Source organism: Bos taurus, chromosome 2 (assembly GCF_002263795.3).
Source record: "Bos taurus isolate L1 Dominette 01449 registration number 42190680 breed Hereford chromosome 2, ARS-UCD2.0, whole genome shotgun sequence".
NCBI lineage: Eukaryota > Metazoa > Chordata > Mammalia > Artiodactyla > Bovidae > Bos > Bos taurus.
The window spans coordinates 52,471,081-52,488,122 of record NC_037329.1 but is presented as its reverse complement, the minus strand read 5'-3'; the positions used below and the strand labels follow the sequence as shown (position 1 = coordinate 52,488,122).

The following is a 17,042-nucleotide window of genomic DNA, read 5'->3' as shown; positions in this document are numbered from 1 at the left end:
TACAATAACAATAATAATAATAAATCTATTACAGACGATGTGGCTTTGTCACTTTAGATGCAACCCACACTGTGACATGCAGTATGTTCACTATGACTCAGTTCTATTTTTTAGTATCCATGATAATTTCTTCTGTGATCCATGAATTATTTAGAATTATGCTTTTATTTCCTGACTTACAGGGTTTGGAGGAATCTTTGTTAATGATTTCTCTAGTGTTCACACTTGGGCATGATTTCATCTGAGGGGCGATGGAGGGTTGCTTGGGGCATGCTGCCCACAGCTGCTTCTGCAGGCAAAGGGCTGTTGAGACCGACAGCAGGAAGCTGACCAGGGCGCACGCGGCAGGAGAAAGGAGGAGGGGAGTGGGTGGGGCACCGACAGCCTCTGCTCCACTGATCACCCGGCAACTCTCTTCATTCATTTCCAGTGCACTCTTCCACTGCTCCGTTCTTAGAACCCCCTTTCTTGGTACAAAAGACAGCATCCAATAACACTGTTTGTCACCTTACCTTTGGTCCCTTGTCTTGGTGAGGTTCCGATAAGAGGATATGGAAAGCTTCCTAATTCAGGTTAACTCTGCCCAACATTTCATTTCAAGAATGTAACATATAACAACTCAGTTAATCTGTCCCCTTTATGAGAACTAAGCAACCACAGCTTCAAAGCTAGGTGATCACCCTAATTTCCACAACCCTCTACGGGTTCTCTCTCACTGTGCTCGCTATGAACTTAAAAGGAAATGTATTTCATTTTACAAAATGTATCCACATGCTTTAGACAGAGAGGGTTTTCAGAGAACTAAGGAGCTACAGCCTCACAGCCCTTCATCAGACATTGCTGACAGCCCAGTGTTTTGTCCTCCAGCTGTCGCCTCCCAGTTGTAGAGATCATAACAGCAGTCAAACACAGGGAAGGGGAGATGGCTTTCCCCTTTTATAAAATGAAAAAAAAAAAGAAAACTGAGTTGGAAGAAACCCCAGAAGTCATCTACTTAAATCAAAATTTGCCAGAATCCAGCACTAGCTTCAAAGCAAAGCCTGGACAATCTGCCAGAGAACAGGCTCATCACAACTGACTCAGGTCTGTCGAGCTTCACTCCCAAGTGCTGGGTACTTAGCCACCCCAAAGAAAACTGACTCTGTCAACAAGGAAGAAGGGCAGTTAAGTGGGCAATGATCAGTATCTGCTATAATACCTCAGACAGAATTAAAATATAATGGCAAGCATCAGAGAGTGAACAAAAAATGATTTTAAGTTAAGACTGATTCTTTCAGTTTAGTAAAGATACTTCTTTAGTAAAGAAGGAAAAAAGAATGAAATATCTTTGATGCCTACCCTAGGTATATTTTAAGAAAGTAGAAATGCTTGATCCTGGGACAAATGACTCATACATTTCAGAACATGAAATTGAGGCCCATCCTCAGAAACATTTTTCTGCATTCTGTGAAGTTTCCAGAAGGCAAAGCTTTAATATAACCTAATAATTACCAAACTACTCGAGAAAAATAAACCACGGATCTTTTGTAATCTGTAATAAAAATTAAACAGCTCTGAATGTGAATCATGATGTACTCCTTTCGTCGTCAAGATAAAGCAAATCGAACTGATTAATTAGGCTGGAGAATTTATTCTTTTACTAATAAAATATTACCCAGATAACAAGCTTATAAAAACAATGACTACATGTACAGATGTTAAAAAAAAAAGTAACCTGTGTACCTACATTCCAGGTCATTCTCATCAGATACATTCCTACTAGTTAAGAGTAGTTTTTGCCTAGTATGCAATATTGGTGCTTACTCATTTTATCTTTATGAATTTTGGTGACTTCATTTGACCAATGTACCAATAGAGTAAGCAAACAAATCAAGACGATTTCATATTTTTAAAAGTCTCTAGAGAGATTAGATTTATCTGGTATAACAAAATGTAATTCTTGCACTTTAATCTAGAATTGAGTGAGCATATTTTTTTAACTTAGTATAAGTTTGCAAGCTGCTGCTATTTTTCTAAAAATGAAAAGGTTATTTGGTAAAGAGTAGATAAGTTAACCCTAGTCAAATATAACTGTAAGTTAGACTAGTGAGGTATATCTTTTAGTGAAGTCTGATTAGGTTAATAAGTACCACTAACTGCAGCTTAAATGGTTGAGCTTGAAAGACCACAGATACCGCTGATAGGACCTGGAGCTTATGGCTATATATTATCATATTCCAAAAACCTACCACCCAAATAAGACTGCTTCAAAAACCAATATGATGTTCATCCTCAAATGCTTCAGACCTCAAACAGTGGGAAAGCCATGCGCATAGAAGTGTTTGTCTGCATGCTATCCATACACATATATTTGTGATATAATAATTCCATTCAGAAATACTGCATAATCAAAATGAAATCTAATAGCAGATAGAAAAATGGTTCATTTCAATGTTCAAATCACTGTACAAATGTATCATATCATTTGGTACATATGAATGTATTATATCAAATGGTAATGTTAAATGAAAATGTGCCATAAAGCCAACCTGATCACTTGACCTTAAGTAATATAATGCAAATGGTGCTGCAAAAACACAATTAAATGAGATGTGAAAGCAACTATAAACAGTCAGATCTTAACACAGCAATAGGCTTGTCACTGCCCTTAAGATTTGTTATCGATACATGCACTGAAATTTCTAATACTACTAGTGAATCTACAATACTCACTTGGTGACACCAGAATATAAAACATTAAATTATGTAAGGAAAAATACACTTTAGATTAGAAAAATACAAAATTCTCAACATGCCCTCCAACAGTTTTTACCTTTAAATTCCAAGCAACATGGCTTGAGCGTTCACTGCTGTTTCATCCGACAATCTGAATTCTCAGAGGTGATGCATGGCTTTCATATACCAAATGGGCTGTTTTCTGAATCCCCCAAATTACTACTAAGCACAGCAACCTACATTTAAATCTCAAGCTGCTCTCTCCCTTGTCACTGCTCCACCCTACAAGCAGCAGCAGATGGATACGGCTGCTGAAGCCAAGGTGGGCACTGCAGCTTGCAATGTGCCCTCACTCTAACAACCTGTCTCGAACTCCATTCATTATCAGTCTGGCACTCCTCACTCCTGCCGACATCAATGCAGCCCTACACAGAAGGGTCCAGCGTGGTAAGAACATGGATATGTAAACCACAGTAGGATAATCATCTACTACTTAACCATCAGGAGACACATGGCAATAGGGATATTCCAGGGGGATTTCATTCTACTTGTTTCCTTAAAATGGGATCAGTAGTTCCCATTCAGCTTTTCTCATGAGACTTTCTAACAGGTCCCCATAGTTCCCACTGCCTGACGATGCAAAATTCAAAACTGAGATCTGTGTCCCCAGTCTGTGTCCCCAAATCTATTCATCCTTCCAGAGTAAGCAAAGGTGATCAACTCTATAAAAAGACCTCCAATTTGTCACAGTCAAAATCAACGTCTCCCCTTTTCATACTCTCATAGCACTTGCATATCCATCTTTAACTGAATAGTCTATAAAAACCTGTAAGGGTTATATTCATCTTGGTCATATCCATCTTTCCAACCTGAGCTCCTAGTACAGAGCAGATACCCTAAAACAGCATACTCACTCAAAGAGGCATGAGAGGTTATGGAAGTGAAAAAAAAAAAAAAAAAAACCAAGTATGCACAAGATCAACTCTCATCTCAGGCCAAAAAAATGTCATCATACACCCACATGTGCATGTGGTAAAAGGACAAGACAAATAAGAAGAGGCATGTAGGGTCTAAATGAGGCCACATTCCTACCAGCCAGGTGTCCTCAGAATATCAGTGTACCCGGCTGCTTTGCTGTCTCTACAGGAATAGCTACTGTAGTCATACTGACCAATTACACAGTTGGAGGAAATCTCACAGAGGCCAACAGAGTAGCAGGCTCCTTAGAACAGGTGCATTTGAAATAGGCTGGAGACACAGCCTGGGTTTTAATTACCTGTAGTGCTCACTGGTGGGAATATTCTGAGAGAAGTATAAAGCTGATGTCCTTGCTCTCCAGTGCCATTTCTTTGCAGGCAGGGTATAAAGGACAGAGTCTTCTAACTCTTCTTGAAGCAGATCCACCAGCTGTTTATGGGACCCACCATAGAATGCCTCAAGGATGAGAATACTCATTGGCCCTTTCAAACCTTCACAGATCCTAGATATTAAGAAAAAAAAAATTCAAACATACATATATGTATGTATAACTGTTTTAAAATAAATATGTTCAAATATTATATCCAGAAAGCAAATAAAATCATTTACAGACACATTTTTAAATAGGTTTATTCTTTTTTATTTTATGGTATCTTCCCCTCTTTTAACATTTATTTATTTTTGGCTGCATCAAATCTTAGTTGTGGCATGTGGGATCTTTCATTGAGGTATACAGGCTTCTCCCTCGTTGTGGCTCATGGGCTCAGGTGGCCTGCAGCATATGGGATTTTAGTTCCCCAAAATGGGATCAAACCCACGCCACCTACACCAGAAGCTGGACTCCCAACCATTGAGCAACCAGGGAAGCCCTTTTCCACTTTTTTTTTAAATATGTAACATGAGATTTGTATTTGGGAATCAATATTTTTATACCATTTATGTTCATAAGAGGAAAGAAAGATGGTTTATTTTTCTGATTTCTGTTTTCTTCATGTCCTAAGATTACTTCCAAATGACTCAGTTTCTTCTATCCCAGGAAGTTTAAAGTCCCCTCCTACTGTGATGTCTCATTTCCTGGATGGAATGGCTGTGACCCTGACTCAGTAACCTCAGCACTACCTTGGACTACAGTTCTATCTGGACTTGGACAGTCACTGAACTCATGTCCTAACTAAGAATGCCACTACTAGAGTCCTTCATTTGTATGGCTCATTCCAGTTCAGGAATTCTCTGATTCTGGAACACTCATGTTAATCCATTTATCAATTCATCAGCTACCAGTGCCCCCAATGGATCCATATTTAGAAGAACACACACTCATACTCAAATATCAACTCTCTAGTGTTAAAAATCTTTAGGATACAATTTCTTGAGACATTTGGCCACTTCCTCACTATTATCAATATCCCACCCCCAAAGGAAGATGCAAAAAATAAGGTAAAGGTACATGCTTATGAACACCAAAGTTTCTACAATCTTTCTTTAAACAACAAAAGCATTAAGAGCAATAGGTAACACTGCTACTAAAGATGTGGTAAAATTTTCATCACAAAGAATTGGCTGTCAAGCAACTTTTTACTTTAATAATACGACTTTTGCTAATGTGCTCAGTGAAATAAAAATATATGTATGTATATAAAAACTTATATATGCATTTCAAATTACATGCTATTTCCTATAAGAAATAAACTAGAAATATCACTCAGTATATAACAACTACATTGTTTAAAAAATATTCCACGTTTGAATTCTCTTTTATGACTTAAGTAAACACCATTCATTAAGCAGCATATTGCTTTCTGTAATAATGCTGCTGCACAAAATTATTAGTCCCCAAAACTCAATGATGATCCTAAGAAAACTGTGCTTTACTTTGCTCAGTCAAGGCAATGTCTGCTTAAATTGAATTTCAAAGCAGAAAGTCTCAAATGGTTCTAAAAGAAATAACTGAAGTGAAAAATCATTTCTTGATATCTAAATCATCCAAAGAGCATTTTGGGGGAAGAATACAAACGTATTTCACTTATATGCAAAATAGGAAGCAGTGTTCCTCATGCGGGAAAGGCATGAATCCTTGGGTCAGGATGATACAGGTTCGAAGGTCAGCTCTGTCACATCCTAGCTGTATGATCTTGAACAAGTTACCTAACATTGCAGGACTTAGTCTCACCTTTTCTAAAATGAGGATAATAGAACTAACCTCAGAAATGTGTTGTGAGGATAAAATTGAAGCACAGTAGCTGACAAACAGTAATTAGGTACTTCCCAACCAGCACCCCACCTCCACCCCCAGCCTCTGCACCACAACCAATCCCCCCACCTCCCCAGGTATTAGGCTAAACCAATTGTGTGTGTGTGTGTGTGTGTGTGTGTGTGTGTGTGTTGGAGAAGGCAATGGCACCCCACTCCAGTACTTTTGCCTGGAAAATCCCATGGATGGAGGAGCCTGGTAGGCTGCAGTCCATGGGGTCACTAGGAGTCGGACACGACTGGGCGACTTCACTTTCACTTTTCACTTTCATGCACTGGAGAAGGAAATGGCAACCCACTCCAGTGTTCTTACCTGGAGAATCACAGGGACGGGTGGGCTGCCGTCTCTGGGGTCGCACAGAGTCGGACACGACTGAAGCGACTTAGCAGCAGCAGCAGCAGTGTGTGTGTGTGTTAGTTACTCAGTCATGTCCAATTCTTTGCAACTCCATGGACTATATAGCCTACCAGGCTTCCCTGTCCATGGGATTCCCCAGGCCAAGAATACTGGAGTGGGTTCCAATCCCTTCTTCAGGTGACTTTCCTGACTCAGGGATCTAACTTGGGGTCTCCTGCATCCAGGCAGACTCTTTAGTCTGAGCCACCAGGGAACTTAAGGAGTAAAGATAGAATCCTCCAGCATTTTCAAATCAGTTCTTTTCAATCACAGGTCCCTATTCACCAAGGAAAGGAGAATAGGCAATTGAAAGGCAGTGGGTGTTAGATTCAGTGGATTAGATTTGATAGAGTACATGAAGAACTATGGACAGAGGTTTGTGACATTGTACAGGAGACAAAGATGAAGACCATTTTCAAGAAAAAGAAATGGAAAAAGGGAAAATGGTTGTCTGAGGAGGCCTTACAAATAGCTGAGAAAAGCAGAGAAGCAAAAGGCAAAGGAGAAAAGGAAAGATACACCCATTTGAATGAAGAGTTCCAAAGAATAGCAAGGAGAGTTAAGAAAGCCTTCCTATGTGATCAATGTAAAGAAAAGGGGAAAACAATAAAATGGGAAAGACTAGAGATCTCTTCAGGAAAATCAGAGATACCAAGGGAACATTGCATGCAAAGATGGGCACAATTAAGGATAGAAATGGTATGGACCTAACTAACACAGAAGATATTAAGAGGAGCTGGCAAGAATACACAGAAAAACTATACAAAAAAGATCTTCATGACCCAGATAACCATGATGTGTGATCACTCACCTAGAGCCAGACATCCTGGAGTCTGAAGACAAGTGGGCCTTAGGAAGCATCACTACAAACAAAGCTAGTGGAGGTGATGGAATTTCAGCTGAGCTATTTCAAATCCTAAAAGATGATTCTGTGAAAGTGCTATACTCACTATGCCAGCAAATTTGGAAAACTCAGCAGTGGCCACAAGACTGGAAAAGGTCCATTTTCATTCCAATCCCAAGGAAAGGCAATGCCAAAGAATGCTCAAAACTACCACACAATTGCACTCATGTCACACGCTGGCTAAGTAATGCTCAAAATTCTCCAAGCAAGGTTTCAACAATACATGAACTAAGAAATTCTACATGTTCAAGCTGGATTTAGAAAAGGCAGAGGAACCAGAGATCAAACTGCCAACATCCGATGGACCACACATAAAGCAAGAGAGTTCCAAAAAACATGTACTTCTGCTTTATTGACTACACCAAAGCCTTTGACTTTGCAGATCACAACAAGCTGTGGAAAATTCTTAGAGATAAGAATATCAGACCATCTTACCCGCCTCCTGAGAAAACTATATGCAGGTCAAGAAGCAAGTTAGAACCAGACATGGAACAACGGACTGGTTCCAAATTGGGAAAGGAGTACATCAAGGCTGTATATTGTCACCCTGCTTATTTAACTTATATGCAGAGTACATCATGAGAAATGCTTGGCTGGATGAAGCACAAGCTGGAATCAAAATTGCCAGAAGAAATATCAATAACTTCAGAGACGCAGATGACACCACCATTATGGCAGAAAGTGAAGAGGAACCAAAGAGTCTCTTGATGAGGGTGAAAGAGGAGAATAAAAAGCTGATTTGAAACTCAACATTCAAAAAACTAAGATCATGGCAACTGGTCCCACCACTTCACGGCCAATAGATGGGGAAACAATGGAAACAGTGGCAGACTTTATTTTTTTGGCCTCCAAAATCACTGCAGACGGTGACTGTAGCAATGAAGTTAAAAGATACTTGCTCCTTGGAAGGAAAGCTATGACCAATCTAGACAGCACATTAAAAAGCAGAGACATTACTTTGCCAACAAAGGTCCGTCTAGTCAAAGCTATGGTTTTTCCAGTGGTCATGTATGGATGTCTGGACTGTGAAGAAAGCTGAGCACCGAAGAATTGATGCTTTTTCACTGTGGTGTTGGAGAAGACTCTTGAGAGTCTCTTGGACTGCAAGGAAATCCGACCAGTCCATTCTAAAGGAGATCAGTCCTTAACGTTCATTTTAAGGACTGATGCTGAAGCTGAAACTCCAATACTTTGGCCACCTGATAGGAAGAACTGACTTCTTGCAAAAGACCCTGATGCTGGGAAAGATTGAATGCAGAAGGAGAAGGGGACAACAGAGGATGAGCTGGTTGGATGGCATCACTGACTCAATGGAAATGAGTTTGAGCAAGCTCCGGGAGCTGGTGATGGACAGGGAAGCCTGGTGTGCTGTAGTCCCTGGGGTTGCAAAGAGTCAGACATGACTGAGTGACTGAACTTAACTGAATTGGGTGTTAACCATTCCTCTTCAGCAGCTTGTATTTTAAATATGAATTTGAGAGTACTGCAGATTGTGTGAGGAAGAAGTAAGCTCAGAGACTGAGTTATGCAGCTTATTTTTTTCAGGTTGTCTGGAGACTTCACCTGTATGATGCTGTATACAGTACATTAATAAAGAGCCTCCAAAGTTTAACAAAATGGTAGCCATTTGCCCTTCAAATGATTGAAACTTCTAGAAAGCAAAAGAGAAACTAATGAAAGGCAATTTTTAAAATCATATCAAGATTTTCAAAAAAAAAAATACAAGCAGTTTAACATTAATTTGCTTACTGCATCGCATGACATGTATCTACTATCTTGCTTTATTTCCTCTGACCTAGTCACACTACGGTGTATATGCTTAAAAGGCCTCTAAGAGTTTCTTATAAAAATGACCTGAGATACTTCCCCAAGTGATAGAAGGTGATATAAACCACTCTAGAGAATACTCCACTCATATAATCTCAAAGCAACATTAATATTCGGAAAAAAAAAAGTATTCTGATTCTTCATTACTCTGTCCTTTTCCATGATTAATCTAGAGCACATATCATGCCCTGCAGTTACAGATGTTTCTTATGGGTCTGAATCATGAGTTATCTGCAAACCATCAGCCACTGTGGAGGCAGTGCGTGTAGGTGCCGCTGCAGATTCAAGACACTCAGTAAGCAGAACTGAACATCAAGCATGTGGGAGGTTGAAAAATAGAAAAGGGGAAAAAAGATTATAGTTATAGTAGATTTCCACCCCTTTAATAGCTCAGTTAGAAGAGTGAAATGTACAGGTTTGACCTAGCGTTTACTGAAACATTCTTCTAGTGGCCAAAGGGTGTGCCTGCATTTAGGGTATTTTTCGAGGGAAAGTAACTATGTCTTACCATCTCTGAAAACTATACTTAGTGGCTTTGATTCATGGAAATTTGTTCTGCTTGTTTTGTGGAGACAGACATATCCTGGCAGTTCCCCACTTACTTCTACTGCAATGTTTGTGGCAAGAAGGAAATATGTTCTTCCCTTGTAGTCTTCTTTAAGCACAACCTGGCAGAAAGATGATTTCCATTAGGTGCAAGCAAAAGAGGGGAAGCTGATTTTTAAACATAAGATTCAAACCAAATGTCATTATAGCACATTAAAGAACAGCTCAAATACTTTCACTGTGCTTGTTTTGTTTTAGAAACACTGCTGGAAACATATGAGCAGTAGTTCAAAGAAAAAAACAAAAACACCACGTTAAAAAAGAACCTTTGCTGTTATGCTGGAATTTACTAAAAGATAAAGGAGTACACCATTTACCCATTTTAGCAATAATCTCAGAAAACTACAAATGGTCACGCCAGGGAAGTAATACAGACAATTTTGCACCTATAGCAACGGCTACTGGAGAGTGAGTGAGTGGGAGCAGAAGAAACAGGGCCTCAACACTGAAAGTCCTTGCTCCAGAGGATGAGAGGCTTCCCTCCATGGCAAGAGGCTGTGATCAGGTATTTGCCAAAAGATGCTGGTGAGCCTACAGGTAGCCAAATGTCTTACTGAGGTGCCTGGACTTATGAATCCATTAAAGTATTAGTACAGGTACTACCACAGATGATAAGCCCTGAAACAATTAAACAGAGTAAGTATATCAAAATTAGGAGTGCGGTATTTTAAAAGGAAGAAACCAACAAACAAAAAACTTCCTACATTGGAGAATAAACACCAAACAGAAAGCCCATGTCCTTTCTACACGACACTAGAATGATGATATTTTATGAGTAAATAGACAATCTGTTCATATTCCCTAAAAGAGTGTGAAAAATGTCTCAGATAAGTTTTTAACAACTTTTAAGTTTTCCTGCTTAAATAAGTAAGCTTCAGTTCTAAAAAAAAAAAAACAAAACCTCATCTTCAGCATATTTTATCCCCCAGTGACACCAGATGAATGAGAATCTGCTACACTATTAAAGCTTTATGAAAATTTAATTCATTATCAATACTATGATTTAATGATACATGGTTAAATGCTAAATATTAAATTAACAATATAAAATGAGTCAAAGTGATAGCTTGGAATTTTAAACCACTTCAAGTTTTATTTAAGATCATCAGAGGTCAAAATGATCTGAGAATTACCTACCTTTCAAAAAATTTACATTCACAATTAAGACTGTGAGGGAATACAAAATGAAAAATTATGATAGTATTTCATATAAATATTTTGACCAAAATGAAAAGGTGCCATTAGAGTCATCCCAATTAAAAATAAAAATGCACTGATAAAATCACCAAGAACAAAAGTAGCCTGAAACCAATGCTGTGAATATTTTAAAATTTGTATTAAAAACTTTGTCATCATACCTGCATTTATTTTAAGCTTGACCCAAGTGCTTTACTCACTAAGCATTATCACTTTCAAGGTAAACCACATTTCTGTCTACCTCCTCTAGCAGTTACAGCTGCTGTGGTAGAGTTTTGTTGTTGTTGTTGCTTTTAACAGTAATAGCTAAAGGAAATTTGCAATATGCCATTGACATCGAAAAAGACGAACTATGTATAAATATCTCATGTGGATTTTTAAAAACTAAACCTAAGTCACATTAGAATCCCATAACTAGTCCTCATATATGATATCAGTGCAGTTACCTATAATATTCAAATAATTTTCCAACCAAATACCAAGGAACAATTTTAAATCAGAGAACCTGTTGTATTAAAATATTCCACAGACACCTTAGCACTATTGGTTGTGGGAAGGTATGGTTTCAGTGATGAGGGTTTTAACGGTTTTAATCCCACACACATGAGAAATTGATTCCACAGGCTAATCCACATATGGCTTAATACCTTAAACTTCAATCAACTGCTGGAAATATATTTTGTATTTGCCTATACACAGTATTTGGAAAGTTGAGCTTGGCAGAGCAAATATAGAGAGCTTAAATACAAAATGGAGTACATTGAGGAAAGTAGAATTTGAGTCGGATTTCCCAGTAGATTATCAGAGATTTACCTGGTATTTTCTAACTGACCCTTTCCCTTCTTCCCTTCTGAACCTCCACCCACCAGCTCCAACACACCCAGGTTCTATTTAAAAAGCAACCAGTAACCCAGCAGAGTAAAATAGGGTAGCACTAAGAAAAAAGTTCATGCTACTTTCCAGCCCACTCACTTATTTTAATGATTCATCAGGGAAACCCCAGTTGTTAAAATATACCTGAAATCTCATTAAATAGTAAAATAAAAAATGAAGAGCACGAAAAGATTTCTGCTTTGAAACATGTCATCAATGATTCCCCTAACAGAACCTATTAAGGGAAATATGCAATAAAAATATATTTTGCTATTGAATAAAAAAGTTTCCTCAAAGTATTATAAAACATTCTATTATCACATTGGGGGGGGGGGCGGGGGCAGAGAGACAAGGATAAACGGATCCTATGAAAAGGTTATTTTTTAAAATTTCATAAAAGTCATTCATAGCAAATACATCCTAACCTCTAAAGCCTCAATGTAATCTCTGAAGACTGATAAATAATCAGATATCAAATGTAGTGCAAAAAACTCACAATCCTAAAATTATAGGCACTGATAATATTATACATAAATAAAGAAAAGTCTGACTAACAGTAAGGCATGAAATCCGATCCTGAGCATTAGTTTGAACTGAAAATAATGTACAACAGAAACTTACCATTATTTCATTATTTGATCATGGGGCATACAGCCTAATATTTATAATAACTTGTATACAACGGTGTATTTAAAAAGCAACATTTTTTTTTCTAAGTCTTAAATTCATACTGAAAAAGATGTGGCAGAAAATTCTATTCCCGCATAAGGCTACGGATATTCTAATTCCATCAACTCTGACTTTTGTTTCTTGTTGTGGTAACTAAGTGAGGATTTATGCACCCAAAGCAAAATTTGGTAAGATTTATATGCTACACCATTTGTGAGACAATCTAAAGCTATTTTCAAGCATGCTGTTCCAAATATATGATTTGCAATGATCTTTTAACACATGCTCTTTTAAAATTATAATCTTATATGCATATATGGCTATTTAATTTTCCATGACAAATATTTTCATTCTTTTTAGATTTGGGATATAACTTTCTGCTCAAAAATATCCATTACTTATGCCATGACTTGAATTAACACAAAATCTTGGGTATAACTATCAGTATCAAATGCAAATTCAAAAAATACCTACCCATATTCAAAAAATACCAAACATTATGATTTATTATTCACTTATTTTCACACATATGTAATTTCCACTAACAACTAGATGTGCATGTGTGTGTGTATGTATATATATATATATATATGTGTGTGTATGTATATGTATATCTATTACAAGTTCATTACCTTACATTTTTTAAAGTTATATTCAACATTATATAGCAAAATTATAACTTTGAAAATTTTTGTGAGTATACTGGTTTAATTCTACTGACAAAATACTAACCTTCTTTCAATTTTTCATTGCTATCAATTTCATGAATAACTTTAAACTATAAAACCAGCAATGAATTAGTTCTACTGAATACTAAGATTTTTTCAATTTGCTGACATTTTAAAATGTGGCAGCAAATTTATGAATCAATAGAATATTTTATACCAGAAAATTATGTCATCACTCATTTGAACTATTGCATTACCCTTTTAACTGGGTCTCCATGCCACCACACAATCTGGTTCCCAACACACCACTGTCCATAATCCAGCCACAAATAGTCATCCAAAATGCAAATCTGATCATGAAGTGACAAGCTCACATACCTTCCATATCTCCATCACCTAAGGACAAAACCCAAGGCACTAGACATGGCAGTTATGACCTTCCTTTTCAGGCCTGTTCCTTTCTTTTCACTGCAGCCTTGCTTCCCCTTCTCCCACTTCAATCCTCTTCCTCTACTTCCCCAATGTCATCGGAGCAATATCAAGCACTCACACTCATGTAGCTATTTTATATTTCTGTGACATTACATCTTTATCTTTTTTCTATCAGTCTTTTCTTCAAGTTCATCTGATGAAATTTTCTTACAATTTCTGCACATCAATCACCAACTCTATGAAGTCTTTCCCTGAACATTTCATAAACATGACTTGTTTTCTACTCTGTACGGTATCATAAGACTTTTTTCACTCTATTTCTGCGTTCTGCTTCCTATGGGGCTGTAAAAAATTTGGAAGATAAGGGAACATGTCATTGTTTTCTCAAAGGGCTATCCCAGGATCTGCTACAGAGTGAATGTCACTAAGCTTTTTGTAAAGGTGAACTGAAGATTAGGAGGAAATGGGAAGTTGATTCTGCCTTTAAAGAAGTAACATTGCTTTCACCTTAACACCAGTCCTGAGCAAATCAGTGTCAGGAAGCAGCGCTATACCTGTTACTAATGATTTCCATTATTCCTGAAGCCTAGACTAAATCAAATAGCTAGTACAACTGAATACATTTTATATTTATTCTTTTTTCTTGCTGTTCACAGAAATCAGAATTTACTGAAATGAATAAATTATTTTCGTGTAGATATGTGTTTATCCTAACCTACTAATACAACAGAAGTAACTGTGATTAAAGAAGAGGGAGAAATACCATAAGCAACTGAATTCTAGGCCAAAGCAAGTTTCAAGGCCTAAGAGAATATCTGTGAGATCCATGAATTTTGAAAATCACCTACAGTTTTTTATTCTGTTTGATCTCTTGTCATCCTAGTTTAATACTAGACATGGAAGTAGGATGAGAAACCAATTCCCTCATCATCAATCTGGAGATCCCATTCCACATTTAGTAATTAGGCTTTTATTTAATGGGGAAGAAAAAAAGGCATTTTAAAATACTTTCTGCCAACAATTATGCATTTTATAAAAGTTTGACAAGATGAATAATGCATTTGCTTTCTCAAGATGGCAATTCTCCAAGCCTTCCACCTTCCTGAAACAGGCTGCAAATCAGCTCAGTGGGAGAAAATGGGGCTATATGACCCATTCAGATATGGACACCTATGTGCAGAAGCCAGCGTGAATTGCAAAATCATAGGTGGAAGGAAGGCTGCTGCCACTGTTCCACCACTTCTCTTTTACAGAAGAAGAAATAGAGACTATTGGAATCAAAGAATAAGTGACAGAAAAAACAAATATCACACATATGTGGAATCCAGAAAAATGGTACAGATGAACTTATTCAGAAGGCAGAAATAGAGACACAGATGTAGAGAACAAACATATGGACACTAAGGGAGGAAGCAGGAGTAGGATGGATTAGAATACTGGGATTGACATATATACACTACTATCTATAAAGTAGATAACTAATGAGAACCTACTGCATAGCACAAGGAACTCTCAATGCTCTGTGGTGACCTAAATGCGAAGGAAATCCAAAAAAGAGGGGATACATGTATACATATAGCTGATTCACTTTGCTCTACAGCACACACTAACATAATATTGTAAAGCAACTATAGTCCAATAAAAAATAATAATAAAATAGAATTTAAAAATTAAAATTTTAATGTTTAATTACAAAAATTTTTAATGTGATAGAGCAAGGGTTTAAACTCAGAGCTTCTAACCCCATATTCACATATTTTCCCATTGAGCTTCACTCCAGGCATATGATATAACCTAAGTAAAAGATGCCTCCGTTTTCTAATCTTGGTAGTTTTTGCATTAAATAACAATATTATTATTATGTAAATAATATACTGCAGTATAAATGTATATGTTCATGGGATGTAAATGTCATTATTCGATGATAAATGCATTTATTGTATAATATGGCTAATATTGGGGCTCTCTCAGGGGCTCAGTAAAGAATCTGCCGGCCAACTGCAGGAAACACAGGTTCGATCCTTAGATCACGAAGATGTTCTGGAGGAGGAAATGGCAACTCACTCCAGTATTCTTGCCTGGGAAATCCCATGAGGAGCCTGGTAGGCTACAGTCATGGGGCTGCAAAAAAGTCAGACACGACTTAGTGACTAAACAACAACAAACATATGTAATGATAACTCCCATTAGTCTGTAAACCTAGGACACTGGTGATGTAAGTCACACAGAACTGAACATCAAATAGTTAGGATCACAAATCTCAAACTTCTGTGATTTCTTCCTGAGTCCAGCATAATCAATCCTCTCCCTTTACCTCACAACTTTTATCCATCACCCACCAGCTCTAGACTGGCAACTTTTTGATAGGATAACAAGATGGATGAAGGACAATATCCAAGATTGATGTAACAAGAATGGAGTGTGAAGTGGGAGGGGAGAAGTCAGGCATAGGGCTATGTAGGAAATTATTTCATAAGCTGCTACAGTCACCATTAAACAAAGTCCAAGTGCCCTTGATAAAACAATCTGTAGTACTTCTCAGTGCTTATTCCCTGTAGACCACATTTACATGAGTGATTATATAGGACCCATTTCCTCCCCTGGATATTAAGTTCCATGAGGATACTGAACAGGTCTACTTGCTTACCACTAGACCCTCAGCAAGTAGCAAACAGAAGTTGTTCAACAAATGTGGTTGAGTCAATAAACCATAAAACCCTGTAAAAATGGCATTGATAATTTCTTCCTATTTCATTCAAGGTCGCAAATACTCACCCTTTACTACCACTAATTACTATTTACTCTCACAAACGTAACTTAATGCACACATTCTATCATCATCTAAATATAAGAGGTAGCATTTTATCATATTCAAAATGATACACTTTCTAAGGAAAACAGTTCTACCAATAGTCCTGGTAAGGTGTTTAGAAGTCATGTTGCACATCATGGGCAACTCTACCTTCTCTGAGCTGACTAGACTCCATAAGAATATTTAACCCAAGGACAGTCAAGTCTATAACCTGAAGATTCAACTGGTTAACCATTAGACTGACATTTTTTATTAGACAGAGTCATTATCTTGCTACTCTACATTGACTTCTATGCCAAATTTTAACTCAGACCTGGTTTGTGCAAGGTAATTATAAATATACACACCACAGAAATTTAAAATAAAATGACTGGTTCTTAACTACACCAGTGCTAACATTTTCTAAGAATTTACTCCGTATTAACTAAGCCAAAAATTGTTGAGACATTCCCTCTTCTAGTAGGAGGCACATGTCACATTTTCAGTTAATTCTGAAACTGAAATAGCAAGGTTACTCTAACACAAATACATTCTCAATGTCCTATTTGAAGTACTACAACCCAAGCAAACATGGGTGGCATTCCCCTGATGAGTTGAAATAAATGTCACCAAGCATAATGTTCTGGATTTACTCACTTCCACTGAAAAATAAAAAGGACATAATCTCACAATCCAATCTGTTTATCAGTGAGGGAAATCAACTTAAAAGAAATA

General features: G+C 37.4%; 1 protein-coding gene across 23 annotated transcripts in view; it reads right to left on the bottom strand.

The window, feature by feature from the left end:
* Positions 1 to 17,042, bottom strand: part of GTDC1 (glycosyltransferase like domain containing 1) — a 496,188-nt gene that overhangs the window by 380,220 nt on the left and 98,926 nt on the right. For 15 of the 23 annotated variants that reach the window (XR_009490748.1, XR_009490749.1, NM_001076035.1 and 12 more), the window contains 2 exons: positions 9,580 to 9,739; positions 3,992 to 4,195 (listed from right to left, as the gene is read on the bottom strand). The exons of 1 other annotated variant lie outside the window; for it this stretch is intronic. Coding sequence is in view for 20 of the 22 variants with exons in the window: in NM_001076035.1 (NP_001069503.1) it covers positions 3,992 to 4,170 (179 nt within the window). In the remaining 2 variants the exon portion in view is untranslated. The remainder of the gene's footprint in view (positions 1 to 3,991; positions 4,196 to 9,579; positions 9,740 to 17,042) is intronic. 7 more of the 23 variants (XM_059875283.1, XM_024975776.2, XM_059875286.1 and 4 more) reach the window with 2 other exon arrangements.